General features: G+C 43.0%; 1 protein-coding gene across 3 annotated transcripts in view; it reads left to right on the top strand.

The window, feature by feature from the left end:
* Positions 1–27,829, top strand: part of grm4 (glutamate metabotropic receptor 4) — an 844,630-nt gene that overhangs the window by 593,327 nt on the left and 223,474 nt on the right. For all 3 annotated transcript variants that reach the window (XM_033042492.1, XM_033042493.1, XM_033042494.1), the window contains exon 8: positions 15,493–15,632. In XM_033042492.1, the coding sequence (XP_032898383.1) occupies positions 15,493–15,632 (140 nt within the window). The remainder of the gene's footprint in view (positions 1–15,492; positions 15,633–27,829) is intronic.

Genomic DNA, 27,829 nt, shown 5'->3' with positions numbered 1-27,829 from the left:
GTAGAGTCTTTGCAGAAAGCAGGATGGGTAGTGTAGTCGAGATAGTTGTGGGAGTCAGTAGGTTTGTAATGCACGTCAGTCAATAGTTTATTTCCTCTGATGGAGACTGTGAGATCAAGAAAGTGGAGGGAGGTGTCGGAGATGGTCCAAGTAAATTTGAGTGCAGGATGAAAATTGGTGGTGAAGTTGATGAAGTCCATGAGTTCTGCATGGGTGCAGGAGGTAGCACCGATGCAGCCATCAATGTAACAGAGATAGAGTTTGGGGATAGGGCCAACATACACCTGGAACAGTGATTGTTTGACCTACCCTACAAAGAAGCAGGCATTGCTGGGGCCCATGCGGGTGCCCATAGCCATGCCTTGGACTTGGAGGAAGTGGATGGAGTCAAAGGAGAAGTTGGTGATGGTGAGGAAACTGGATGGTTCTGCGGTCGAGGAAAAAACGGAGGGCTTTAAGGCCTTCCTGGTGGGGGATGGAGGTTTAGAGTGACTGAACATCCATAGTAAAGATGAGGGAGTGGGGGCTCAGAAAGCGGAAGTCATTAAAGAGAGGAAGGGCATGTCAGGCATCTTGGACATAGGTCAGGAAAGATTGGACCAGGGGGGGATAAGATGGAGTCGAGGTATGTGGAAATAATTTCTGTGAGACAGGAGTAGGCAGAAACAATGGGTCTGCCAGGGCAGTTATGTTTGGGGATTTGGAAGAGAAGGTAAAAACGGGCTGTGTAGGGCTGCGAAACGATAAGTTTGAAGGCTGTGGAAAGCAGACAACCAGAAGTGATGAAATCAGTAATGATGTTTGTGATTAAGGCCTGGTGCTCATCTGTGGGATCATGGTCCAAGGATCAGCAGGAGGAGATGACTGAGAGTTGTCGCCTGGCCTCAGCCCGGTCGAGGTCAGCGCGCCAGACTACCATGGCACATCCCTTGTCGGCGGGTTTGATTATAATGTCAGGGTTGCTGTAGTGTGAGCCGAAGGCTAGATGTTCAGAAGCACAGCACTGGGTTGTAATTTACCCAAGCAAAAGATGAGGTGCTGTTCCTCCATTTTGCGTGTGGCCTCACTCTGACAATGGAGGAGGCCAAGGACAGAAAGCTGAGTTCACCTTCACAAGTTGTAGGTGTAGAATTAGGCCATTCAGCCCATCGAGTCTACTCCGTCATTCAATCATGGCTGATCTTTGCCTCCTACTCTCATTTGTCTGCCTTCTCCCCATAACCCTTGACACCCATTCTAATCAAGAATTTGTCTATTTCTGCCTTAAAAATATCCACTGACTTGGCCTCCACAGTCATCTGTGGCAATGAGTTCCATAGATTAACTACCCTCTGACTAAAGAAGTTCCTCCTCACCTCCTTTCTAAAAGTGCGGCCTTTAATTCTGAGGCTACGATCTCTGGTCCTAGACTCTCCCACCAGTGGAAACATCCTTTCCACATCCACTCTATCTATGCCTTTCGTTACTCTGTAAGTTTCAATGAACTCCCCCCTCACCTTTCTCAACTCCATGGTGTAAAACGCTCATCATACACTAACCCACTAATTCCTGGAATCATTCTTGTAAATCTCCGCTGACCCCTCTCCAGAGCCAGCACATCCTTCCTCAGATATGGTGTCCAAATGTGGTCTGACCAGTGCACTATGGAGCCTCAGTATGTGGGAATGGGAAGAGGTGTCAAAATGGATGGTAACGTGGGACATCGCCTCGGCCTCTGTCCACTCCCCGGCCCTCCTCTGACCCCTAACCCACCCTTGTCGTGTCTTCACCATCCCCCCTCAGCTCCCCTTTCCGATACGGAATGGTCTGTCCTCAACAGAGGCCTCACTTTCGTTCCCCTCCGCCTCTACCTCAACGAGTTCCGGGTTTTAAAAAAAGAGTCTGAAGAAGGGTCATGACCCGAAACGTCACCCATTCCTTCTCTCCAGAGATGCTGCCTGTTCTGCTGAGTTACTCCAGCTTTTTGTGTCTATCTTGGTGTGTATACTGTCTATTCTGAGTTTCAACTGAACAAGGAATTTCATTGCACTGTGTGCATGACGATAATCTAAATCTGATCTGAATCGGAATCAGAATAGATAAATATGTTCATGGAATACAAACTTACTGATGAGGTGATAAGAGTGAAGCAATTTTGGAATCTGTGACCAACGTTAAAAATGTAGCTTGGAGACTGAAGAATTCAGATTGTGAATAGTTTAAAAATTTAGAGTGTGCTTTTTAGAAGAATTTTTAGCCTTATCTCCCTGCAGATAGCAGGTGAGCAAGAATCTAAAGTTAGGAGTCACATCCCCAGCAGAGGGGAACCAGAAATTGTTCTGGATTTTAATTTAGTATGTTGGACAGATAGTTATATAGCAAAAAAATGTATTACAATTAATGGAGCCATTCTTTTCAATGCACCTTCAGTTGTGATGGCATCATCAAAAGGCACCCACAGTTGTAGTTTAGTTTTGTTTAAAGATACAGTGCGGAAACAGGCCCTACGGCCCTCCGAGTCTGCACTGACCAGCGATCCCCGCACATTAACACTACCTTACACACATTGGGGACAATTTTACATTGACACCAAGCCAATTAATCTACAAACCTGTACGTCTTTGGAATGTGGGAGGAAACCGAAGATCTCGGAGAAAACCACGCAGGTCACGGGGAGAAGGTACAAACTCCGTACTGACGAACACCCGCAGTCAGGATCGAACCCGGGTCTCTGGCGCTAATGCAGTAGCTCTACCACTACGCCATCATGCCGTCCCAGTTGTAAGTAAAGTCACGCACCCCGATTCCACCCAGTCAGAAGGTGGGTCCCGACCCAAAACATCACCTATCGATGTTCTCCTGGGATGCTGCCTGACCCACTGAGTGTAGTTTTATTTAGAGATACATGGAAGCAGACCGTTAAGCCCATTGAGTCACCCTAACTAGTAATCACCTACACACTAGTTCCATCCTACACACATAGGGACAATTTTACAGAATCCAATTAACCTTCAACTGCACATATTTGGAATGTGAGAGGAAACTGGAGCACCCAGAGAAAACCCACGCAGTCACAGGGAGATCGTACAAACTCCGCACAGATGGTACCCGTAGCCAGGATCAAACCCGAGTCTCTGGTGCTATAAGCCAGCAACTCTACCGTTGCGCCACTGTGCCTCCAAGTTATTGCAGCACTTTGTATCTTTTTATTTTGAAAACTAGCACCTGCAGTTCCTTGTTTCAACACAGTCTTTGTTGCTTTTCAGTGCATTTGGCAAGGTGTGCAGTACAGAATGAGTGAATTATGTCAATGCTGGAAGTAGATAAAGCAGATCATTTTATCAACTAAAAATGTCAATAATTAATTGGATCAGGTTAAGGAAATATTTTGACATTTGAATCTGACATTTGCTCATTCTGATGTTTCAATTTGGCATTGTTTACTTTTAGCACAGTGATAAAATAATCTTGCAAATCTATAGAGATTATCAAATATTCAAGATATATCAAAGTGCTGCATTACCAGTGAATTACTTTTGAAATCTTGTCAGTGTTGTACTGCCGAAGATAATCTCAAATTTCTATGTAATATCATGTTACATTGTGCGAATGAATGAGGTAACTCTTAATCTTTTTTACCATCGGGCATGTCGAGGGATGAATATTTGGGTATCAGAAATATCTACCTGCCTTTCCTTTTATTATAACATTTCAATTTTACTATAGACCTTAGAGACACAGCGCAGTAACAGGCCATTCGACCCACCAAGTCCGTGCCGACCAGTGATCCTTGTGTACTAACTAACACCATCAAACACATTAGGCACAATTTTGTAATTTTACCAAATCCAATTAACCTGCAAATCTATACTTCTTTGGAGGGTGGAAGGAAACCGGAGCACCTGGAGAAAACCCACTTGGTCACAGGCAGAACGTACAAACTCCATACAGACAACGCCCATGGTCAGGATCGAACTCTGGTCTTGGCACAGTAATGCCCTGTCCCACGTAAGCCCCTGTCCCACTTAGGAAACCTGAACGGAAACCTCTGGAGACTTTGCGCCCCACCCAAAGTTTCCGTGCGGTTCCCGGAGGTTGTAGGTGGTTGCTGGAGGTTGCAGGTAGTGGAAGCAGGTAGGGAGACTGACAAAAACCTCCGGGAACCGCACGGAAACCTTGGGTGGGGCGCAGAGTCTCCAGAGGTTTCCGTTCAGGTTTCCTAAGTGGGACAGGGGCATAAGGCAGTGTGAGATACTGTGAGATACACTACCACTGTGCTGATGAGCTTTCTTGATGATTGCATTAGTTTTCTCGGACCAGGAAAGATCTTCAGAGATGTGCACGCCCAGGAATTTGAAGCTTTTGACCCTTTCAACCATCGACCCGTTGATATAAATGGGGCTGTGGTTCCCCCTCCTACTCCTTCCAAAGTCCACAATCAGTTCCTTGGTTTTGCTGGTGTTGAGGGCCAGGTTATTGCGCTGGCATCATATGGACAGTTGCTCGAACTCTCTTCTATACTCTGACTCATCCCCATCAGTGATACGCCCCACAACAGTGGTGTCGTTAGCGAACTTGATGATGGAGTTCGCACTGTGATTGGCTACGCAGTCATGGGTATAGAGTGAGTACAGCAGGGGGCTGAGCACGCAGCCTTGAGGTGCTCCCGTGCTGATTGTTATCGAGGCTGACACATTTCCACCAATACGAACAGACTGTGGTCTGTGAATGAGGAAGTCGAGGATCCAATTGCAGAGGGATGCGCAGAGACCCAGTTCTGCGAGTTTGGTAACCAGCTTGGAGGGGATGATTGTGTTAAATGCTGAGCTGTAATCGATGAATAACAGCCTGACATATGAGTTTTTGTTGTTCAAGTGATCCAGAGCTGAGTGGAGGGCCAGCGAGATCGCATCCACCGTTGATCTGTTGTGGCGGTACGCGAACTGCAGTGGGTCCAGGTTTTTGTCGAGGTAGGAGTTGATTTGCTCCATGATCAACCTCTCAAAGCACTTCATCACCACCGGCGTTAGTGCCACTGGTCGATAGTCATTGAGGCAGGTCACCTTACTCTTCTTGGGCACCGGTATAATTGATGCCCTTTTAAAGCAGGTGGGGACCTCAGACCTCAGAAGTGAGAGGTTGAAAATGTCCGTAAAAACTCCAGCCAGTTGGTCCGCACAGGTTTTTAGAACACGACCGGGTATACCATCAGGTCCAGGTGCTTTTCTGGGTTCACCCCTCTGAAGGATTTCCTGACGTCGGCCTCTGTGACTGAGACTGAAATGCCATCACAGCGAATGGGGGATCGGGAAGGCACATCAGTATTCTCCCTATCAAAGCGTGCATAAAACGCATTGAGCTCGTCAGGGAGTGATGTTTCGCCAACATTCGAGCTGCCTCCTGGTTTCGCCTTGTAGGAGGTGATTGCATTCAGGCCCCGCCACAGCTGCCGTTTCATCCTCCAGTTTGGAGCAGGTCCCGTTTGGCCTTTTTGATGGCCTTACCAAGGTCGTATCTGGACTTCATGTAGGCCACTGTATCATTGGAAGTGAATGCCCTGTGTCTGGACTTCAGAAGAGTGCGGATCTCAAAGTTCACCCAAGGTTTCTGATTGGGAAACACTCGGAAGGTTTTTGTAGGGATGTAGTCCTCCACACATTTCTTTACGAAGTTTGTAACGACTGTGGCGTATTCGTTCGCACTCTTTAGTTAGATTGGCTGCAACCTTCCCTCCATTGCTGAACTGTACACTACAAGGGCCAGAAAGCGAGCAGACAAGATCATCTCTGACCCCTCTCACCCTGGCCACAAACTCTTTGAATCACTTCCATCTGGAAGGCGACTCCGGGCTGTCAAAGCTGCCACTGCCAGACATAAAAACAGTTTTTATCCACGAGTATTTACTAAATTCACATGTTTTAATCAATAATGTTTTATTATTAATGTTTAATGTTTTATGTGTCATTCCTAACTGTCACTGGATCTCGTTGTCACTTGCGGGCGGAGCACCAAGGCAAATTCCTTGTATGTGAATACTTGGCCAATAAACTTATTTATAGTCATGTTATAGTCATGGAGAGAGAGGGAATGCTGTTTGTAGGGTGAAAATGAGAAGCTGGTGCGGCTTGGGTTGGGGTGGAATAGAGAGAGAAGGAATGTCGGAGCTACCTGAAGTGAGAGAAATCAATATTCATACCACTGGGCTGTAAGCTGCCCAAGCGAAATATGAGATGCTGTTCCTCCAATTTAAGCAACCGGGAGATCAGGTTGGTTTGCACGGGCTGAGCGAAGGTGTTCCGTATCATGTAGAATACTGTCTTGAGAATTTACTGGAGTGCATGTGAAATATTCTGGGCCCTGGTGACAGACTTGCCCATTTATGCAATGATTGCCTCTACTTTTGTCAAACTTTGCATCTTTTACCCATGCATTTTAATGACTGCTAACAGCTGCAACCATTTATAACTACTCCTCACCCGCAAGGACTTGATAAGCATGACAGCATTTTGAGAATTATTTAAGACCAGATCTTTTTTTCTCTTATTCATAAGGTACTTTGTGAGGGTTTTGGTTTAGATTTATTATTGTCATCTGCACCGAGGTACAGTGTAAAGCTTTGTTTACATCTATCCCATCAGATCAGATAACACTCTACCTAAATACAATCACGTCAAACTCAAATGGAATATGTAGAGCAAAGGGAAAGATACAGAGTGCAGAGTATAGTTCTCAGTATTGTAGTGCAACAGTTCCATAAAGTCCAATGTCTTTGGGGGTAGTGGTGTATGGCAGTAGAGATGAACATGTACTTTGGTTCTGTCTTCACTAAGGTAGACACACACAATCTCCCAGGTGCACTAGAGGACAGAGGATATAGGGAACAAAGAAATGGGGTACCATTTGCCATGCAATGGGGTAGTGGTGAATTGGACACTGCTCTTGTCGGGAGAAAGATGCAAGGGTCATAAAGTCATAGAGTCTTACAGTATGGAAACGGGCCATTTGGCCCAACTTGTCCACATGTCCCATCTACACTAGTCCCACCTGCCTGCATTTGGCTTATATCCCTCTACACCTGCCCCATCCATGTACCTGTCTAAATGTTTCTTAAATGTTGCGAAGATAACTGCCTCAACCACCTCCTCCGGCAGCTCATTCCATACACCTACCACCCTCTGCGTGAAAAAGTTACCCCTCGGGTTCTTATTAAATCTTTCCCCCCTCACCTTAAACCTATGTCCTCTGGTCCTTGTCACGGTTTATAACACAGAACTCTGTAACACAGAACTCTCTGATTTATGGGGACCCATTTGGAGACGGACATCAAGTGCTGCTGGAAGATCACCAACTCGGTGAAGATAGCTTTTTGCTCTTCTCAAAACATGTTGGTCTCCCAGCAGAGCAAGTTGTCCGTCAGGGAATGTTGCTGACTGGCCCGCTCCAGACGGCAGGAGTACGTGCTGAGGGACACAGTGAAACTCGGTGCAGCCAACGCCAAGGCTCTGTGGGGGAGGACCACAGTCTAGGCTCCTTCCACTGCTAGACACTGAGGGGCACTCTGGGACCACCCCTCAAAGCAAGGGCAGGGATATCACCTCAGCAGACCACATGAATGGTAAGGGTAGTTTGTTTAAAGATAGGTGCAAACACAAGTGAGTGTGACACTACTGAATGTATAGACAGTGAGAATATAATAAGAGTTTTCGCACGATTTTGTTTTGTATATATTTTTTTAAATATGAATACAGTTTATTTTTTAAATTAAAAAAAATGAAGGACATAAAAGGTGCCTTTGAAAATATGTCAATGCTGGTTTTATTTTCTTCGGCCATTTTAGATTGGTTTTATCTCACTTGCGAAGACATGAGAAAAAGTAGGTTAGATATGTTTGTGACTCTGAACTTTCATTCCATAGATGCTGCTGCACCCGCTGAGTTCCTCCAGCACTTTTGTCTACATAGAAACATAGAAAATAGGTGCAGGAGTAGGCCATTCGGCCCTTCGAGCCTGCACCGCCATTCAATATGATCATGGCTGATCAACCAACTCAGTATCCTGTACCTGCCTTCTCTCCATACCCCCTGATCCCTTTAGCCACAAGGGCCACATCTAACTCCCTCAATTGGCTTCTGAAAATGCCCTTCATTTGTAGGATAGAACTGGTGTACAGGTGATCATTGGTCGGCGTGGACTCGCTGGGCCAAAGTGCTTGTTTCCACGCTGTTCCTCTAAAACTAGAGCTAAAAACTGAGAAGAATAAGAAGATAGCATGATAAACCTCCCTCCATTTTAAATCATTATCTCTAGCATTGGAAGCCTCAATGACCATATTCTAGTACAAATCCGCATCTATTGTAAAGACAAAATGGTAGTTGCGCGCGGCTATTCCTTGATCCATTTACTGACTGATTAATAAAGTAGAGGGTGTTTTATTACAGCTTTTGCATAATTAATATCCATCGGACATATTCATTAATTTTTTGGTACATTAGGTAGCAGAGTTACACGGTGCTAAGAGAGCAGGCGTAAGGAGGAGTTAACCATTATGAATCATGATCATGATAAGTGCTAACAATATATATTATGCTGTGGGTTCATTAGCTCGATCCCAATGGAAAATTTCAAATTTAATCCCCACTCTGGTTGATTCTACCCAGATTTGCAATGAGTACACTATAATTGGTTTTAGTACCTTGTGTTTAAGGGAAAAGAAAGCTGCCATGTATTCCTCTTTACGATTTCAGTACATTAGCTACAAGTAATAAATCTGTGGTCATCTGGAGCAGACAGGGCAGTCCTATCCTTCAACCCACGTGACACAAAGGGTCCGAACAATTCTTATGCAGGTTCACATATGAGACTCTCAAATGTTATCTACATGCACAATCTTCTAGGTTAAAGAAAATTAGTACGAAGAATTTCCATTTATGTAAATATTCCAAAACATTTACAACATCATTTAAAAGATACATGGGTTTAGAGGGATACGAGTCAAATGCGGGCAAAGGGGACAAGTTTAGTTTAGAGATACAGTGAGGAAACAGGCCCTTCGGCCCACGGAGTTTGCTCGGACCACGATCTCTGTACACTAGCACAATCCCACACACTCGGGACAATTAACAATCTTTACCAAAGCCCAATGAAGCTACAAACCTGCACGTCTTTGGAGTGTGGGAGGAAACTGGAGCACCCGGAGAAAACTCACATGGTCACAGGGAGAATGTACAGACTGAGGTTAGGACCAAAGAATTAAAATAAAGTCGCAGAGTCCAACAGCACGGAAACAGGCCCTTCAGTCCATGCTGACCATGTTGCCCATCTGCTCTGGAATAATTTCCCCACATTTGACTAATATCCCTCTAGATTATTCCTATTAATGTACCTGTCCAAATGCCTTTTAAATGCTGTTATTACATGTTTAAATGTTCTCATAGTGCTGCTATGAAGCAGTATTGTTGATTCTGGGCTCAAGTTCTAAATTACATTTTGAACTGCATTCCACACTGACGAGTAGGAGTTTCAGTGAATGGTGATAATTTTCTCCTTTATTCCTCTTTGGAAAAATAGCTGAACTAACTTCAACTATTAATGCAAGATCATCTAATAATTTTGTTTAAATTTGATTAAAATGCGGTCACAGGGAGACCGAGGTGAGGATCGAACCCGATTGGTGTGTGACATAGCAGCTCTACCAGCTGTGACACTGTGCCGTTTCATGGCAAATAATGTTTCCCATTTGTCTCAGGGTTGCAGTGTCAGAGGATGCTTGTTTGCCAGTGAATCATGGGTATCACAGAACAATACAGCACAGGAACGGGCCCTTCGGCCCACTATGTTTGTGTTGAACATGATACCAAGTTAAATTGATCTCATCTGCCTGTACATGATCCATATCCCTCTATTTCCTGCTCTTCCATGTGCCTTTCTTTGTCATAGAATATTACCGCATGGAAACAGGCCCTCCGCCCCAACCTGCCCACTCATGTCCCATCTACACGTCCCACCTGTCTGCGTTTGGCCCATATCCCTCTAAACCTGTCTTATCCATGTATCTATCTAAATGTTTCTTAAACATTGCAGTAGTACCTGCCTCAACTACCTCCTCAAGCAACTCGTTCCATACACCCACCACTCTTTGTGTGAAAAAGTTAAACTTCATGCTCCTATTAATTCTTTCCACCCTCACCTTAAAGCCATGTCCTCTGATTCTTGATTCCCCTACTCTGGGCAAGAGACTCTATGCATATGCCCGATCTATTCCTCTCATAAAAAGCTCTTAAACTATCACACCTCCACCCCTGGCAATGGCTTCCAGCCCCACCACTATGTAATAAAATGTGCCCCGCATTTCTCCATTAAACTTTTCTCCTCTCACCTTATAGCTATGCCCTCTAGTGTTTGATATCTCCACCTTGGGGAAGATGATCTGACTATCTTTGATTTGTCAGCCTTGAACACCTTTAATAAAATCATCAATAATCATCAGAATCAACGGCTCATTCAAAGATAGTACAATTTTAAAATTCAGAGGGTACATCAAATTTCAGCTTTTATATTAATACTCTATTCAATGTACAAACATGAGCTAATAATCCTCACACTTTCCAAAGGAGAGTTTGATAAACTAAAATGACAGTGAGCTACAGTGACTTGATGTCAGTGACTTGAGCCATCTTGAGATTAGATAACTGTAGCTCCAAATGTCAGATATTTATTAATCACTTTTCATTGCAATCCAACAAATGTGACCAATGAATGGCATTGCCAACAGATGTCGGAATGAAATCGTTTGACATTTTTCTGCCAAAAAAACTGACCTGTAAATGACTTTGCGCCATGTATTAATCCAGTCGTTGAAAAGGATTTGAAATACAGTGAAAATACGTCAAAGGAACGTGTGTTGGAGGAGACCTAGATTTTGGTCTGTTAAATATCAAATTTCAGCTTTTATATTAATACTCTATTCAATGTACAAACATGAGCTAATAATCCTCACACTTTCCAAAGGAGAGTTTGATAAACTAAAATGACAGTGAGCTACAGTGACTTGATGTCAGTGACAGTTGACCAGCACAATGGCGTAACGGTAGAGTTGCTGCCTTACAGCGCCAGAGACCCGGGTTCGATCCCCATCATGGATGCTGTCTGTACAGAGTTGGCACGTTCTCCCTGTGACCGCGTGGGTATTCTCCGGGTGTTCCGGTTTCCTCCCACATTCCAAAGATGTACATGCTTGTAGGTTTATTGGCTTCGGCAAATTACCCCAAGTGTGTAGGATAGTATTAGTGTACGGGGCGATTGCTGGTTGGCATGGACCCGGTAGGCTGAAGGACATGTTTCCATGCTCTATCTCTGAAGTCTAAAGTCTAAATCATTGGGATATTCAAAGACTTACAGAACACAAAAAAGCAAAAAGATAAAACAAAGGATTAAAATTAGTGAAGAGCAAAATAATATATATTTTTAAATGTTGTGGAAACGTATACACAGAACATTGCCATTCATGCCTGTATGTAACTAACATTCCAGTGTCTACCTGCTGCTTAAGAATGACTGAGGAGGAAAAATATGTCACAGTGCAAGATCAATTTAGAGAAGATTTACAGTTGGCAGTAAAGCCTCTCATGTATAGCCAGTAACAATTACCAGATAAACTATTGGTCTTCACAAAGGCTAAAGGATCAGTTTGCACCGGCAAGTATAGAAACATTTGTTTTGCTGAATTCTCCCAAAAATAATGAATAGTATTTTCCTGAAGAATTATTCCACTAACTTAATCAAAATTGGACCAAACAGTCATTCTTTAAGGTCAAAATAATTGGTACCATGGAATAAACTATAGTTTTTGTTCTTTTAAGGATGTGTTGTTCCTGCTGATCAGTCTTTCACTGTAATGTACTTAGCTTCGCTTTACAATCTATTGCTAAAAATAAAACAACATATATCCAAACAAATTAGAAATCCCGGACAAATTGCAGTGTTACAAAGATGTAGTAGTTCAAACTGTTCATTAGTTATTAGGTTCTTCAGTAATGTGTGCCTAGTGATCCTTTCTACACGTGCTTTAACAGTAATTGAACTGTACAATACAATACAATACAATTTGTGGCACGGGCGGCACGGTGGCGCAGCAATAGAGTTGCTGCCTTTACAGTGCCATAGATCCGGGTTTGATCCTCAGTATGGGTGTTGTCTTTACAAAATGTGTACGTTCTCCCTGCAAGGGTTTTCTGTGGGATTTTCAGTTTCCTAACATGCTTCAAAGATGTAGAGGTTTGTAGGTAAATTGGTATAATTGTAAAGAGTCCCGAGTGTGTGCAGGATAGTATAAGTATGTGGGGATCACTGATTGGCACATGCTTGATGGGTTGAAGGGCCTTTTCCACACTGTGTCTCTAACCTAAACTAAACTGTAGGCATCTATAAGATAAAGCTTTCCTTTCAAAATGGTTAACGTATTTTGACATTGTGCATTAAAAAAGCCTCACGTATATTAAATGTTGCCAAACATTTTAACTTCCTTTCCCATTCCCATACGGACCTTTAGTCCTGAGCCTCCTCCACTGTCAGAGTTATGCCCCTGTCCCACTTAGGAAACCTGAATGGAAACCTCTGGAGACTTTGCGCCCCCACCCAAGGTTTCCGTGCAGTTCCCGGAGGTTTTTGTCAGTCTCCCTACCTGCTTCCACTACCTGCAACCTCTGACAATCACCTGTAACCTCCGGGAACCGCACGGAAACCTTGGGTGGGGCGCAAAGTCTCCAGAGGTTTCCGTTCAGGTTTCCTAAGTGGGACAGGGGCATTAGGCCGCAAGCAAATTGGAGGAACAGCACCTCATATTTTGCTCGGGCAGCTAACAACCTAGCAGTATGAATTTTGATTTCTCTAATTTAAAGTAACCCTTGCATTCCCTCTAGCTCCATCCCTCCCTTTGCTTAGTCATGCTGCTAGTTTCACTGTTTGTATCCCTTCGTTCTCACCTTTTTCACAGCCAACAATGGACCATTGTGGGCTTCTTGGCCATCTGTGCCGGCTCTGACTTGTTCTGTACCTTTACATACCTTTAGTTTTCCTCTCCCCTGACTCTCAGACCCTAAATGTCACCTGCTCCTTTCCTTCAGAGATGTTGCTTGACCCGCTGAGTTTCTCCTGCATTTTGTATCTTTCTTTGGTGTAAAACAGCACCTGCAGTACATTCCTACACTGGAACAAACCCTTTGGCCCACAGTGTCAATGGCAACCATGAGGCCAACAAGGGGGTATTAACTAGGGGAGGTTGGACACATTTGGATAGTATTCTCTAGAATGCCAGAGGTTGATGGGAGACTTGACAGAAGTATATCATATTTTGAGTCATGAATAGGGTGGACTGTCAGAACCTTTTTCTCAGGATGGAAATGTCAAAGAATAAAATACTTTGAGGGAATGTCCATGACTGTGTGGGTTAGATTAGATTAGATCTTTGTTTAGTTTAGATTTTTTAGATTAGAAATACAGTGGGAAACAGGCCCTTCGGCCCACCGAGTCCACAGCGAACAGCGATCCCCACAAATTAACACTATCCTACACATATTAGGACCAATTTACACTTATTCCAAGCCAATTAACCTACATACCTGTATATCTTTGGAGTGTGGGAGGAAACCGAAGATCTCGGTGAAAACACCTGCAGGCCATGGGGAGAACATACAAACTCCGTTCAGACAGCACCCGTAGTCAGGATCGAACCCGAGCCTCTAGCGCTGCAAGCACTGTATTATCTTCATGTGATGTAGAAACATGGAACTGGAAATGCTGGTTGAAAACATAGACACAAAACGCTGGGGTAACTCAGTGGGTTAGGCAGCATCTCTAGAGAACATAATAGGTGAAGCTTCAGGCCCTTGCCTTTCTTTAGTTTTTTTCAGTGATCTGGTAGAAGTTAGTCAAGAGAACTTAAAATTAAGCAAGAAAGGGTAAAACTATTGGGGATCAAGCAACAGGAATGAATAATTTGCAGTACTTTATGGCATCAGAAATACAGAGAGTAAAATGGCTTGTCAGAGATAGTCATAGAGTCATACAGTGTGGAAACAGGCCGTTTGGCCCAACTTGCCCACACTGACCAGCATGTCCCATCTACACTAGTCCCATCTGCCTGTGTTTGTCCCATATCTTTTTAAACCTGTCCGATCCACGTGCATGTCTAAATGTTTCTTAAAAACCTGCGATAGTACCTGCCTCAAGTACCTCCTCTGGCAGCTCGTTCCATGCAGCCATTCACCATTGTGTCACAACATTGCTGCTCAGGTTCCTATTAATTCTGTCCCACCCCTCCTTAAGAATGTGAATGATATGTAATTAAGCTGACACCCCACGGCATGGGTAGGGGGGGGGGGGCGGATAGTTGCATTAGTAGAAAATCATCTGCATTGTGATTTTGCACAAGCGTGCAGCAGCATCACCTTCCCATGCATCGGGAAAGTTTAAAAAAAATTATGAATTTTGTGTTTATTTACTTTTTGTTCCATATTCCAAATTGAGAATGATCAGTGAACTACAAATTTGTGGTACCCGAACTGCTCCATTGAGTTGATTAAATAATACAGCATGGAAACAGGCCCTTCAACCCACTGGATCCATGCCAACCATCGATCACCTGCTCACACAAGTTCTCTGTTATCCCCACTTTCGTATCCACTTCCTATACACTAGAGAAAATTTATAAAGACCGATGAACCTACACGTCTTTGTAACGTGGGAGGGAACCGGAGCACTCGGGCACAGTCACAGAGAGAACGTGCAAACTCCACACAGACAGCACCCGAGGTCAGGAATGTCCCTGGCGCTGTGAGGCGGCAGCTCTGCCACTGTGCCGCCATAACTGTACTGGATTGAGAGACACAAAGTGCTGGGGTAACTCAACGAGTCAGGCAGCATTTATGGAGAACATGGATAGGTGACGTTTTGGGGCGTGGCCTTTCTTCAGACCGAGTGGAAGTGTCCCAACCTGAAACATCACCTAATCATGTTCTCCAAAGATGATAACTGACTCGCTGAGTTACTCCAGCAGTTTGTGTCTTTTTTTTGTGCACCAGTATCTGCAGTTCCTTGTTTCTACATTTTGTCTGATGTAGTTGACTGATGATATTATAGTGGAGTACAAAATCATGAGAGGAATAGATCGGGTAGATGCGCAGTGCCTCTTGCCCAGAGTAGGGGAATCGAGAATCAGACGACATAGGGTTAAGGTGAGGGGTAAAAGATTTAATAGGAACCTGAGGGGTAATATTTTCACACAAAGGGTGGTGGGTGTATGGAACGAGCTACCGGAGGAGGTAATACTGCGCCACTGTGCCGCCCGCTATGCTGACACTTCCTCTGAGGATTTATATGTTTGAAATATTTCAATGGGTTTCAGAAATGAGAGGAAAAACCCTTAATTAGAAACGTGCAGGGCAAGCAATTTATGCTTCTGCCTAACTTGAACAAGCTACAACCGAATATAACCATTTCTTATCTCATTATCTACAGGAAGCGCAGGAATCCCCGTGACCTTCAATGAAAATGGAGATGCCCCCGGCCATTACGATATTTACCAGTACCAAATGAAGGACAACTTCACACGTACTTATGCAGCCATTGGACAATGGGCGAACAAGCTTCGGTTAAATGTAAGTGGCATGCCTGTTTTTATTTAGAAAGGTGTTTGGAAGGATGAGGGGTCCTCAATGAAACTTATTGAATAGTGAAAGGCCTGGATAGAATGAATGGAGAGAGGATGTTTCCACTTTCAGAAGTTATAGAAGCAGAGTTAGGCCATTTGGCCCATCAAGTCTACTCTGCCATTCAGTCATGACTGATGTATCTTTACCTCTCAACCCCATTCTCCTGCCTTCTCCCCATAACCCCCGACACCTGTACTAATCAAGTATCTATCTATTTCTGCCTTACAAATTTGACATCCACTTGGCCTCCACAACCGTCTGTGGCAATGAATTCCACAGATTCACCACCTTCTGACTAGTGGGAGTGTCTAGGACCAGAGACCATAGCCTCAGAATAAAAGGACGTACCTTTAGAAAGGAGAAGAGGAGGAATTTCTTTAGTTCGAGGCTAGTGAATCTGTGGAATTCATTGCTACGGACGGCTGTGCAAACCGTCAATTGATGTGTTTAAGGCAGAAATTGACAGATTCTTAGTTTAGTTTAATTTAGAGATACAGAAACAGGCCCTTCGCCACCGAGTCCGAGCCGACCAGCGATCGCATCCACGAGCTCTGCCCTACACACTAGGAACAATTTACAATTTTTACCGAAGCCAATTAACCTACCAACCTGCATGTCATTGGAGTGTGTTGCTAGCAAGAATTTTAATTTCATAATCATTTTAAAATACAGTGACTTTAACAAAAAATTAATCTTTTGCATATGTTTCAATTGTTAATGAACACAATTTAGTTTGAAAAGTTTTTAAGTTGTGAATGAACAGGCCCTAATTTGTTTGTTGTGTTTAATGTGCATTTAATTATTAATTACCACAGCCTCACACCTACCAAATATTTGATTGTCGATGAGATAAACCTATATAGAGGAGTACGGAAACTTGAAGTGCAATTCCCTGATTTCCATGTGGAGATAAGGAACTGCAGATGCTGCAATCATGAACAATTCAAAATGCTGGAGAAACTCAGCGGGTCGGGCAGCATCTGTGGAGGGAATGTCTGGGCGATATTTTGGGTCTGGCTGCTTCTTCCTGACATAAAAGGTTACCTATCCATTCCTTCCACAAACGCTGAGTTACTCCAGCATTTTGTGTCCCCTTGATTTCCATGTTGAATTTCAGTGTGAAAGCTCAGGAAGATCTTAGTTTAGTTTGGAGATACAGAGTGGAAACAAGCCCTCTGGCCCATCGAACCCGCACCGACCAACGATCCCCGCACACTAGCATTATCCGATGCACACTTAGAACAAATTACAATTTTACCAAGCCATTTAGCCATGGATTTCCTCCCACTTTGGAGTGGTGGAGGAAATCGGAGCTCCCGGAGAAAAAGTCACGTGGTCACGGTGAGAACGTTCAAACACCTTACAGACAAGCACTGGAGGTCAGGATGAACCCGAATCTCTGGCGCTGTAAGGCAGCAACTCCACCGCTCTGCCTCCGTGCCACCCTTTATTTATTCATCAACACAGAAAGGCCTAAGAGCCTTATTATTATTGTTCCCCTCAGAATTGAGGCAAGGAGTGCACGTCCTCACGTTGTACATCATTGTGAGACCTTTGAGAGGCCAGAGTTCATTCCATCTGCTTGCAGAACAGTTCAATTATATTCAGTGTCTGATACTGTACTGTGACCGAACAAGGTTAGGTTTATGGTGTTATAAATTGCTGACAACTGCACAGAGAAGGAGACAGCTGTTCCTTTGGGTCAAACAGATTTGTACTGCAGCCTGTTTGATTAGTTGGTGACTGCTCTATTACCCTGATAAATACCAGTGGTGGCCCATTATCTATGACCATTATCTTCTCCCTTCAATCATCTTCCCATCCAGGCTTGGCGAGTCTGCGGGTATGCCTTTCTAGGTTCAGCTATGTCTCAGTATTTGTGTTGTGCTTGGAGTCATGAGATGAAATATTACAGCCCTGCAGTATCGTGACATTTTATTTTTGAGTCTCCTTTATCATCACACCTTCAACTTTTAATGTTCATCTGCTTGTGCTTTGAACCAGGTCTGCTTTCCCTTGACACAAATATCAAACCACTTGAGTGATTATCTGTTGAGTATTTGTGACATTCTATACCATGATATCATGCAGATAAAAGACTAGAGATTATATCTTTACGTTCAATGGTAGGAAGGCTGGCCAGGTTGGAAGGGCTCATTCCGCTGTATCTGTTAGTTTTTGAGAGGTATTTGCTGAATTGTCACTTTTTGGAGGTTTGAATTTAAGAGTTTAGAGAAACAGCATGAAAACAGGCGCCTCGGCCCACCCAGTTCAAGCCAACCATCGATCCACCATTCGCACTGGTTCTATGTTATCCCACTTTATTGTCCACACCCTCTCACCAGAGGGAATTTACTGAGGATCAATTAACCTTGCAAACCCACAAATCTTTGGGATGTGAGAGGAAACCAGAGCACCCCGAGGAAACCCACGCGGTCACAGGGAGATCGTGCAAACTCCACACAGACAGCACCCAAGGTCAGGACTGAACCCAGGTCTCTGTCGCTGTGAGGCAGTGGCTCTACCAGCTGTGCTGCCCAAAACCCAAATCACACATTTAAAAATAGACACCCACAGATCCTTATTTCTCAGATATTAATACAACTTAATCTGTTCTTTTATTTATATGAGATGTTGAGGTTGCCAAGTTTGGTTTTGATTCTTAACATTACTGGCTAGTCCTGGATGGACTCTTAACCTTCGTACTTTCTGTCAATCCCTGAGAATTTGACACTGATTATGCCTTTTCTCTTGTCCATAAGATACACTCCACAACATTTGTCAATGCTGTGGAGTCCCACAAAAACAGATGACACACAGCTCCACTTCATCACCACCTCTCTTGATTCTGACATTGTTTCTGATTGATGGGCTACACTGCCTTCAACAGCCAAACCCCTAACCTGGAGAATCTATTCGTTAAATCTCCCTGCCTCTATGTATCTGTCTCCCTTCTTTTGGGACTCTCCTTAAAGTATTCCGTTTAGTTTAGTTTAATTTAGAGATACAGCATGGAAACAGGCCCTTTGGTCCATCGAGTCCATGCTGACCAACAATTACCCGTACAATAGTTATATCATACACTCTAGAGGCAATTTACAGAAGCTAATTAACATATAAACCTGTACATCTTTGGAATGTGTGAGGAAACCGAAGCATCCAAAGAAAATCCACATGGTCACAGGGAGAACGTTCAAACTCCACACAGATAGCATCGGTAGGGTGCTAGGTCACTGGTGCTGTAAGGCAGCAAGTCACTGTGCTGCCCACTCTTCCTCAAGCATTTGCCTGTACTACTGTTCTCTGATGTGTATCTGATCAAATTGGGTACAGCTGCTGCCTCACAGTGCCAGAGACCCAGGTTCAATTCTGACCTTAGGTGCTGTCCATGTGGATTTTGCATGTTCTCCCTGTGACTGCATAGGTTTACTCTTGGTGCTCCGGTTTCTTCCCGGTGCTCCAGTTTCCTCCCGCATTCCAAAGACGTGCGGGCTTGTAGGTTAATTGCCCTCTGTAAAAAATGTCCCCAGAGTGTAGGGAGTGGGTGAGAAAGTGGGATAGCGTAGAATTAGTGTAATCGGATGATCGCTGTTTGGCATGTACTCGGTGGGCTAAAGGTAGCAATGTTACAAAATTTTGAGATTTTAAAAATCAAGTCTGCAATTTATCCCATCAGATAAAGCATAAAAATAAGTTTAATTTGACACCTAATTCACTTTTATATCTGAAGTATTTAAAAAGTTATGGCCATTTTCATACTCGGAAATTAGCATCTTGTTCCCTATTGATTTTCTATGGACATAACAAAAAAGCTGTGATCGTGGACAGTCAAAAGCCCATAACCTTCTTAAAAATTAAGAGAACTGAATGAAATTTTCAGTTATCATAGATTGAACCACTCTGAAACAAATATATAATAATCTTACTTGGATGACCTGAAATTAAAGCATATAATTAGTTAGTTACCCAATTGTAGCTAATTTCAAACTTCAATTACTAGATCTAAACATCTATCCATTTCTTAATAAATGATTAACATTTTTAAATAGCCTAAGTGTCCAAATAATATTCACAAATAATTCACAATAAAACGATTTTTAAATCTCATTTACATTAATTTATAGGCCAAATGGAAGGAATTTAGTGTTCAATTGCTGTAAATTAAAGTCCATTTAAATCAGCTTTCTAGGGGGATCCTGTGAACGCGCTGGTTTAGAACGTTCACATTGCGGTAGATTTGTGCCCTCAAATGCCCAGAAAAATACTGCGGGATATAATGGGCCCAAAATTAGCTACTCGCAACATTAAACTTTGTATAAAGGGATCTTAAGAAGCCCTTTTTAATGTAAAAATAAACAGCCTACCTTCTATTGTCCCCTGTATGAGATCCGGCCGATTGCCGGCCGTCGGGGGTTTAGAGGTTAATTTTTAAACTGCTATAACAATTTGGTAAAGCCCTTAAAACTATTAATAGCTCAAGCGACGGAATCTGCCAGCGAATTTTCGTTAATAATTAACTAGGCTGAACATCCTCGATTTGAACAGCCTAGAGAAAATCGCGTTTTAAACCCGACCCCCTCTAAACGGCGCCAAAATCGCGCACACGGGCTGGGACAGATTTTCAACGACGCTTCAGGTACGCTTTGCAACATACCTACTAAAGGGCCTGTTTCCATGCTGTATCTATCAACAAAGGCATTGTTAAAATGTGTAGAGATTATAAACCCATTTATCTTGATGAAACATTTAACAATGCCAGATTGACACACATTGGGATGGATCCCATTAATAAAACAAAATGTGTTCAGCCAGTTTTTTTCATTTGGCAGATCCACCAGTTCAATTTGACTCTCATCAAAAAAATTCAGCAATGCAAATAATAAATGGCCATTAAAATAAACATTGTTGGAAGATAAAAATGAATTAGGACCATATTAAATTGGTTAAAATTTGGTCACCCTAGGAGCTGCAGTGTAGCACAAGACATGATATAGGAATTGAACACTCCCACGGTGTTAATTAGCAGATATAAATATTAAAGCGTCACTTGAAAATTCAAAGTGGTGGGAAAATTAAATACACAACTAAAGGAATTTTAATTTGTGCCAACAGCATCTGTAGGGTATGGGAAATAAAAAAAATGCCAATGGTGTTAATCTAAAAGAAATACTGCAAATCCTGCAAATACTCATCAAGTAAAGTAGCACTCTTGATTAAAGAAAGTGAATGTTTCCAATCAAAGACCCCTTGTCAAACTATAGTCATACTGCATGGAATCAGGCCCTTGGCCTAACTTGCCCATACAGACCAAGGTGCCCCATCTACACTAGTCCCACCTGCCTGCATTTGGCCCATATCACTAAACCTTTCTTATCCATGTGCAGGTCCAAATATCTCTTTAGAAACAAGGAGCTGTAGATGCTCATAAGGTCATAGGAATAGGAGTAGAATTAGGCCATTTGGCCCATCATGTCTACTTCACCATTCAATCATGGATGATCTATCTCTCCCTCCTAACCCCATTCTCCTGCCTTCTCCCCATAACCTCTGACACATGTACTAATCAAATGCTGGTTTACATAAGATGGCACAAAGTGCTAGAGTAACACGGCAGGTCAGGCAGCATCTGCAGAGAACATGGATAGTTGGCGTTTTGTGTCAGGACTCTTCTTCAGACCCCTAGTCAGGAGTTAGCTGCAACAAGTTGCTGTGATTTTTTTTTGAGAGATTCGCCACACTGGTTTTGCCACATTGGCAGGTGTTTAATGTGAAGCTGTCCAATCTAATCATGCAAGAGTCCTGGCAGATGTTTGCTTGTGACATGGCGATGTGCTCTGCTTGAAGCTAAATCAGAAATGATACATTAAGAATTCCATGTGCTCACATTTCAGGAGACAACAAAGGTCAAATTATATGATTGTTTAGTTTAGTTTAGTTCTGGGATACAGCACGGAAACAGGCCCTCTGGCTGACCAGCGATCCCTGTACATTAGCTCTATCCTCCTACACAGTAGGGACAATTTACAAATTTTAACCAAAGCCAATTAACCTACAATCCTGTACATCTTTGGAGTGTGGGAGGAAACCAGAAAACCTGGAGAAAATCCACTCGGTCTTGGGGAGAATATACAAACTCTGTGCAGACACCACCCACAGTCAGAATTGAACCTGGGTATCTAGCGCTATAAGGCAGCAACTCTACCGCTGCACCACCATGTCGCCCCTGACATGTTGGACAATAGACAATTAGATTAGATTAGATTAGATAGCCTTTATTGTCATTCAGACCGAAGTCTGAACGAAATTGAAGCAGTCATACATACAATACAATACAATAAAAAACAACAATAAACACATATTAACATCCACCACAGTGAGTCCACCCAACATCTCCTCACTGTGATGGAGGCAATAGACAATAGGTGCAGGAGTACCCTTCGAGCCAGCACTGCCATTTAATATGATCATGGCTGATCATCCCCCATCAGTACCCCGTTCCTGCCTTCTCCCCATATCCCCTGACTCCGCTATTTTTAAGAGCCCTATCTAGCTCTCTCTTGAAAGCATCCAGAGAACCTGCCTCCACCGCCCTCTGAGGCAGAGAATTCCACAGACTCACAACTCTCTGTGAGAAAAAGTGTTTCCTCGTCTCCGTTCTAAATGGCTTACTCCTTTTCCTTAAACTGTGGCCCCTGGTTCTGGACTCCCACAACAGGGAACATGTTTCCTGCCTCTAGCGTGTCCAAACCCTTAACAATCTTATATGTTTCAATGAGATATCCTCTCATCCTTCTAAACTCCAGAGTGTATAAGCCCAGCCGCTGCATTCTCTCAGCATATGACAGTCGCTCCATTCTCTCAGCATATGACTGTTTGAAGAATTAGATTAAAATGAGGCAAAACCTTAAAGGATAAGCAAATATAAATTGGGAATGAAACAAATGAGCTTGTCAATGACATGTCAACTGCATAAAAAAACTATGAATCAAATTGCAAATGTTCTAAAAGGGAATAAACATTGGAATAAAAATAACATCAGATAACACTCAAATAATAAGCATCTCTTGAATTTTAATTAGAGGGCTTGGACTAGCTTTCACACCAACATCTGTGTGTTTGTATGATGTTTTGGACACAATATGTTGTGTCCCAAATATGCTTCATTGGTGTGTTCTCAGATCGAGAACATGAAATCTCCATCATTAACATGCGCATTGAGTGTCTGCATTTTGAGTAACGTAAGCTTGGAGCAAAACACAAATGAACATAGAAACTAGGTGCAGGAGTAGACCATTTGGCCCTTCGAGCCAGCACTGCCATTCAACATGATCATGGCTGATCATCCAAAATCAGTACCCTGTTCCTGCTTTCTCCCCATATCCCTTGATTACGTTACCCTTAAGAGCTATATCTATCTTTCTCTTGAAAACATCCAGTGAATTGGCCTCCACAGCCTTCTGCGGCAGAGAATTCCACAGATTCAAATCTCTCTGGGTGAAAATATTTTTCCTCATCTCAGTCCTAAATGTCCTAAATTGCTGGAGGAACTCAGCGGGTCAGGTAGCATCTGTGGAGGAAATTAAGAATTAATCAAGAAATAAGTCCAGAGCCAAATCACTTTTTTTGATTTGTAGGGGCATCAAGAGTTATGGGGAACAGGCAGGAGAATGGGGTTGAGAGGGGAAAATAAATCAGCCATGATTGAATGGCAGAATAGACTCAATCGGCTGTGGCCAAATTCTGTTCCTATATCTGGGGCAGCACAGTGACACAACAGCAGAGTTTCTGCCTTATGCCCCTGTCCCACTTAGGAAACCTGAACGGAAACTTCTGGAGACTTTGCGCCCCACCCAAGGTTTCCGTGCGGTTCCCAGAGGTTGCAGGTGGTTGCCGGAGGTTGCAGGTAGTGGAAGCAGGTAGGGAGACTGACAAAAACCTCCGGGAACCGCACGGAAACCTTGGGTGGGGCGCAAAGTCTCCAGAGGTTTCCGTTCAGGTTTCCTAAGTGGGACAGGGGCATTACAGTGCCAAAGACCCATTTTCGATCCTGACTACAGATGCTGTCCGTATACGTACGTTCTTCCTATGTTTGTACGTTCTTCCTATGACCGCATAGGTTTTCACCAGGTGCTCCGGTTTCCTCCCACACTTCAAAGGCATACATGTGTGTAGGTTAATTGGCTTTGGTAAAGATTGTGCATTGTCCCTAGAGTGTAGAATAGTGCTGGTACACAGGAATTGCTGGTCAGCACGGATTCAGTGGGCCGAAGGGCATGTTTCCACGCTGTATCTCTAAACTAAACTAAAGAATGGCCAAATCAAGTTGGCAAAAGTAATTGTTGGATGTGTTTACAGACGATGTTCATGATGGTTTACGGGGTCAATAAATCACAGAGACTACTCGGAAAATAGTTGTCTTAAACCTATGGAGGCAGGGTTCATTAGTGATCTGTAAATGAGGAATCCTCTGGAGAATGGTGAACACATACATTATTGAAATTTATGGAGACACAAGGAACTGCAGAAGCAAGTTTACCAAAAAAAGGCACAAAGTGCTGGAATAGGTCAGCAGGGCAGGAGGCATCTCTGGAGAACATGGCTAAGTTCTAGGAACAGAATTAGGCCATTTAGCCCATCATCTACTCCACCATTCAATCATGGCAGATCTATCTTTCCCTCTCAACCCCATTCTCCTGCCTTCTCCCCATTACCCCTGGCATCCTTACTAATCAAGAATCTGTCACTTTCCACCTTAAAAATATCCATTGACTTGGCCTCCACAGCCGTCTGTGGCAATGAATTCCACAGATTCACCACCCTCTGACCAAATAAATTCCTCCTCATCTCCTTTCTAAAGGTACGTCCTTTAATAGGAGATAAGGGGAGGAAGAAGGGTCCTGACCCAAAACATCGCCTCCCTCTGTTCTCCAGAGATGCTGCATGATCTGCTGTTACATCAGCACTTTGTGTCTTTTTTGATAGAAATTTACAAGCTGTTTTGGAGACTGAGATCTGTTGTAAACTTAAATTTTGAACATAGTAAAGCCAATAATAGCATGAGGGGAATATTGATCTTGTGTGGAAAAAGATTGAAAGATTTACTCGTTAATGAGCATCTAGCAATGTTTTGAAATGTGAATTTCATCCAGAAATATATAAACAAGGGAAAAACTATCCAAGGATAAAGGGATGATAGCACAAGATTTAAAAAAAAACTTATCATGGTTCCAAACTTGATCAACTTAAGAACTGGAACAATATTATTGATCAGTAAGAAATAAGCAAAAACAATGAAGGGGAATAAAGAAGATCATAGGGAAATATTAACAAGAAATTTATATAAAATGTTAAGCGGTGCAGTAAAATTTTGGAACCAATCCAATGTGAATTGGAAGTTAATAAATGTTATGTAATAAATTCGGTAGAAAACAAAAGATTACAGACCAGCTAATGCCACTCCTATTGTTGTTAAAATGCTGGAATTCAACATGTTTTAGATCCCAACAGGTCACTTAATGAAACACAGTATTATTCAGCAGTGTCAGGATGGATTAGATTAGATTGTTTAGAGATGCAGTGTGGAATCAGTCCATTTGGCTTGCCGAGTCCATGCTGACCAGTGAGTCGGCAATGGATTACAAAAAGGTCTTCAACATAGAATCATAGAGAGAGTAATAGTCATACAGTGTGGAAACAGGCCCTACAGCCCAACTTGCCCACACCGACCAACATGTCCCATCTACACGAGTCCCACCTGCCCGCATTTGGCCCATATTCCTCGAAATCTATCCTATCCGTGTTCCTGTCTAATTGTTTCTTAAATGTTGCAATAGTCCCTGCCTCAACTACTTCCCCTGGCAGCTCGTTCCATACATTCACCACCTTTTGTGTGAAAAAGCTATGCCTCAGATTCCTATGAAACCTTTTCCCCTTCACCTTAAACCTATCTTGCTCTCGATCCCCCTATTCTGGGGAAGAGACTATGCGTTTACCTGATCTATTCCTCTCATGATTTTATACACCTCTCTAAGATTATACCGCATCCTCCTGTACTCCAAGGAATAGAGTCCTAGCCTGCTCAACCTCTCACTATAGCACCCCAGACCCTCGAGTCCTGGCAACATCCTCGTAAATCTTCTCTGTACGCTTTCCAACTTGACCACATCTTTTCTATAGCATGGTGCCCAAAACTGAACACAATACTCTAAATGCGGCCTCACCATGTCTTATATAACTGTTCCTGTACTCCTCAGTGTAAATTCATTCTGATGACCATCTCACTCCGTATTGCTTTATATACCACGACTATTTTCACTGCACTGTTGACAAGCTGTGTGCAGCCAAGTTGACATGGTATACATAAAAAATAATGCGATTTGCTTAATAGCAAATACGCTTTGATACTAAGTTAATTTTTATAGTCAAAATTAACTATGCTGTGAACTAGATTATAGAGTCCATTGATCTGGATTTGTAGTACATCTACTACGGGAATAGATCGTGGCTGCTGGATGGGGAAGAGAATGTATTGCAGTGTAAAGTTTTTTTTTGTGTAGTTATGAATTCCTATAGTGTTTCGAAGCCTGTTCTGTGACTGATTGCAGAACCAGAGAAGCAATGTGCACATTTAAAAGGAGACAGCCTGACCCACTGAGTTTCTCCAGCACTTTGTATTTTTTTTCATAAACCAGCATCTGCAGTTCCTAGTTTCTAGTTAGAGTATGTCATTGGGGTCCAATTGACTACATTGGTCCCTGATTGATATTCATGATTCTAGCTCCTGGCTAATTACAACAAGTAGAAACAAGGAACAGCAGATGCATGGTTTCCATAAAAAGACACATAGTGCTGGAGTAATGCAACGGGTCAGGCAGCATCTCCGGAGAAGATGGATAGGTGAGGTTTCGTATTGTGACCCTACAGAAGAAGAAGGGTCAGTCTGAAAAAGGGTCCTGACCCAAAATGTCACCTATCCATGCTCTCCAGAAATGCTGTCTGACCTGCTGAGTTACGCCAGCACTTTGCGTCTTTGATTACAATAGGCACCTTATCTACTGCCAAGGGCAGGAGCAATAGAATCAGAGGTCCACAGTAGTGATCACCATACTCTTCTCAGTATTAGAATTTATTAAAATATTACAGGAGTTGTGTATTTTTTTTAATTCAGAAAATGTTTTTCCAGCCATTTCTCCGGGGATTCCACTGCTCCTTTGTTGGGGTTCTGGCAGTAGATGGAGAGGCTGCCTGTGGAAATTGAATGCTATCCGTCCAATGTTTCTGTAGTGCAGTGCCAGAGGGGCAGATGAACATTATGTTCAAAGGCAGTGCTGCATTAACAGACCAGGTGCTGTACAAAACTCCCTCAGCACTGGCAATGAGCCCTGCCAAATGATCAGCCAGCTGAAGGGATGATGTCTGAGCCTTACCAATACCCTAAATTTAAATCAACATCCAGTTTGGAGATTAGGTCATCTAGTTTACTGTTTCCTGATGTATATATTCATCTGAATGTAATTGTGTCTGATCGCAATTACCTTTCCTTGGTCGTAGAATCACAGTCATACAGCATAGAAACAGGCCCTATTGACATTCAATAGGACTTAATTGTCGTGTGTACCTAGGTACAAGTAATTATTTTGTGTTGCAGCCAATCCAGTAAAACTATACTATACATAAGCACAATCATAAATCATACAAGACCAAAGGCACAGTCTGCGCCATTCCAAGCTGCAGATGGTGACATATCAGTCTGTTAACTACAACAGATAAACAACTGTGTTGCTGAGAGTCAGTCGAGCAGAGCTGTGTCGCTGGCAGTGAAAGGTTCAATATAAGTACAACACTATCAGCAGCCAGTCAGATGGCCCTCATTTATAAGAAAGTTATTTTATATCTAGACCTACTGAGTCCGCGCCAAACAGTAATCCCCAAATGCTAACATTATCCAACACACACGAGGGACAATTTACAATTATATCAAAACCAATTAACCTACAAACCTGTACGTCTTTGAAGTGTCGGAGTAAACCTGAGCACCCGGAGAAAACCCACACGAATCACAGGGAGAACATGCAAACTCTGTACAACCAGCATCCGTAGTCGGGATCGAAACAAGGTCTCGAGGTCTGGTCAATTTTGTTTAA

Source organism: Amblyraja radiata, chromosome 24, assembly GCF_010909765.2.
Source record: "Amblyraja radiata isolate CabotCenter1 chromosome 24, sAmbRad1.1.pri, whole genome shotgun sequence".
NCBI classification, from domain to species: Eukaryota; Metazoa; Chordata; class Chondrichthyes; order Rajiformes; family Rajidae; genus Amblyraja; species Amblyraja radiata.
Note: the sequence above shows the minus strand (reverse complement) of the source record. Positions and strands in the feature narration are given on the sequence as shown.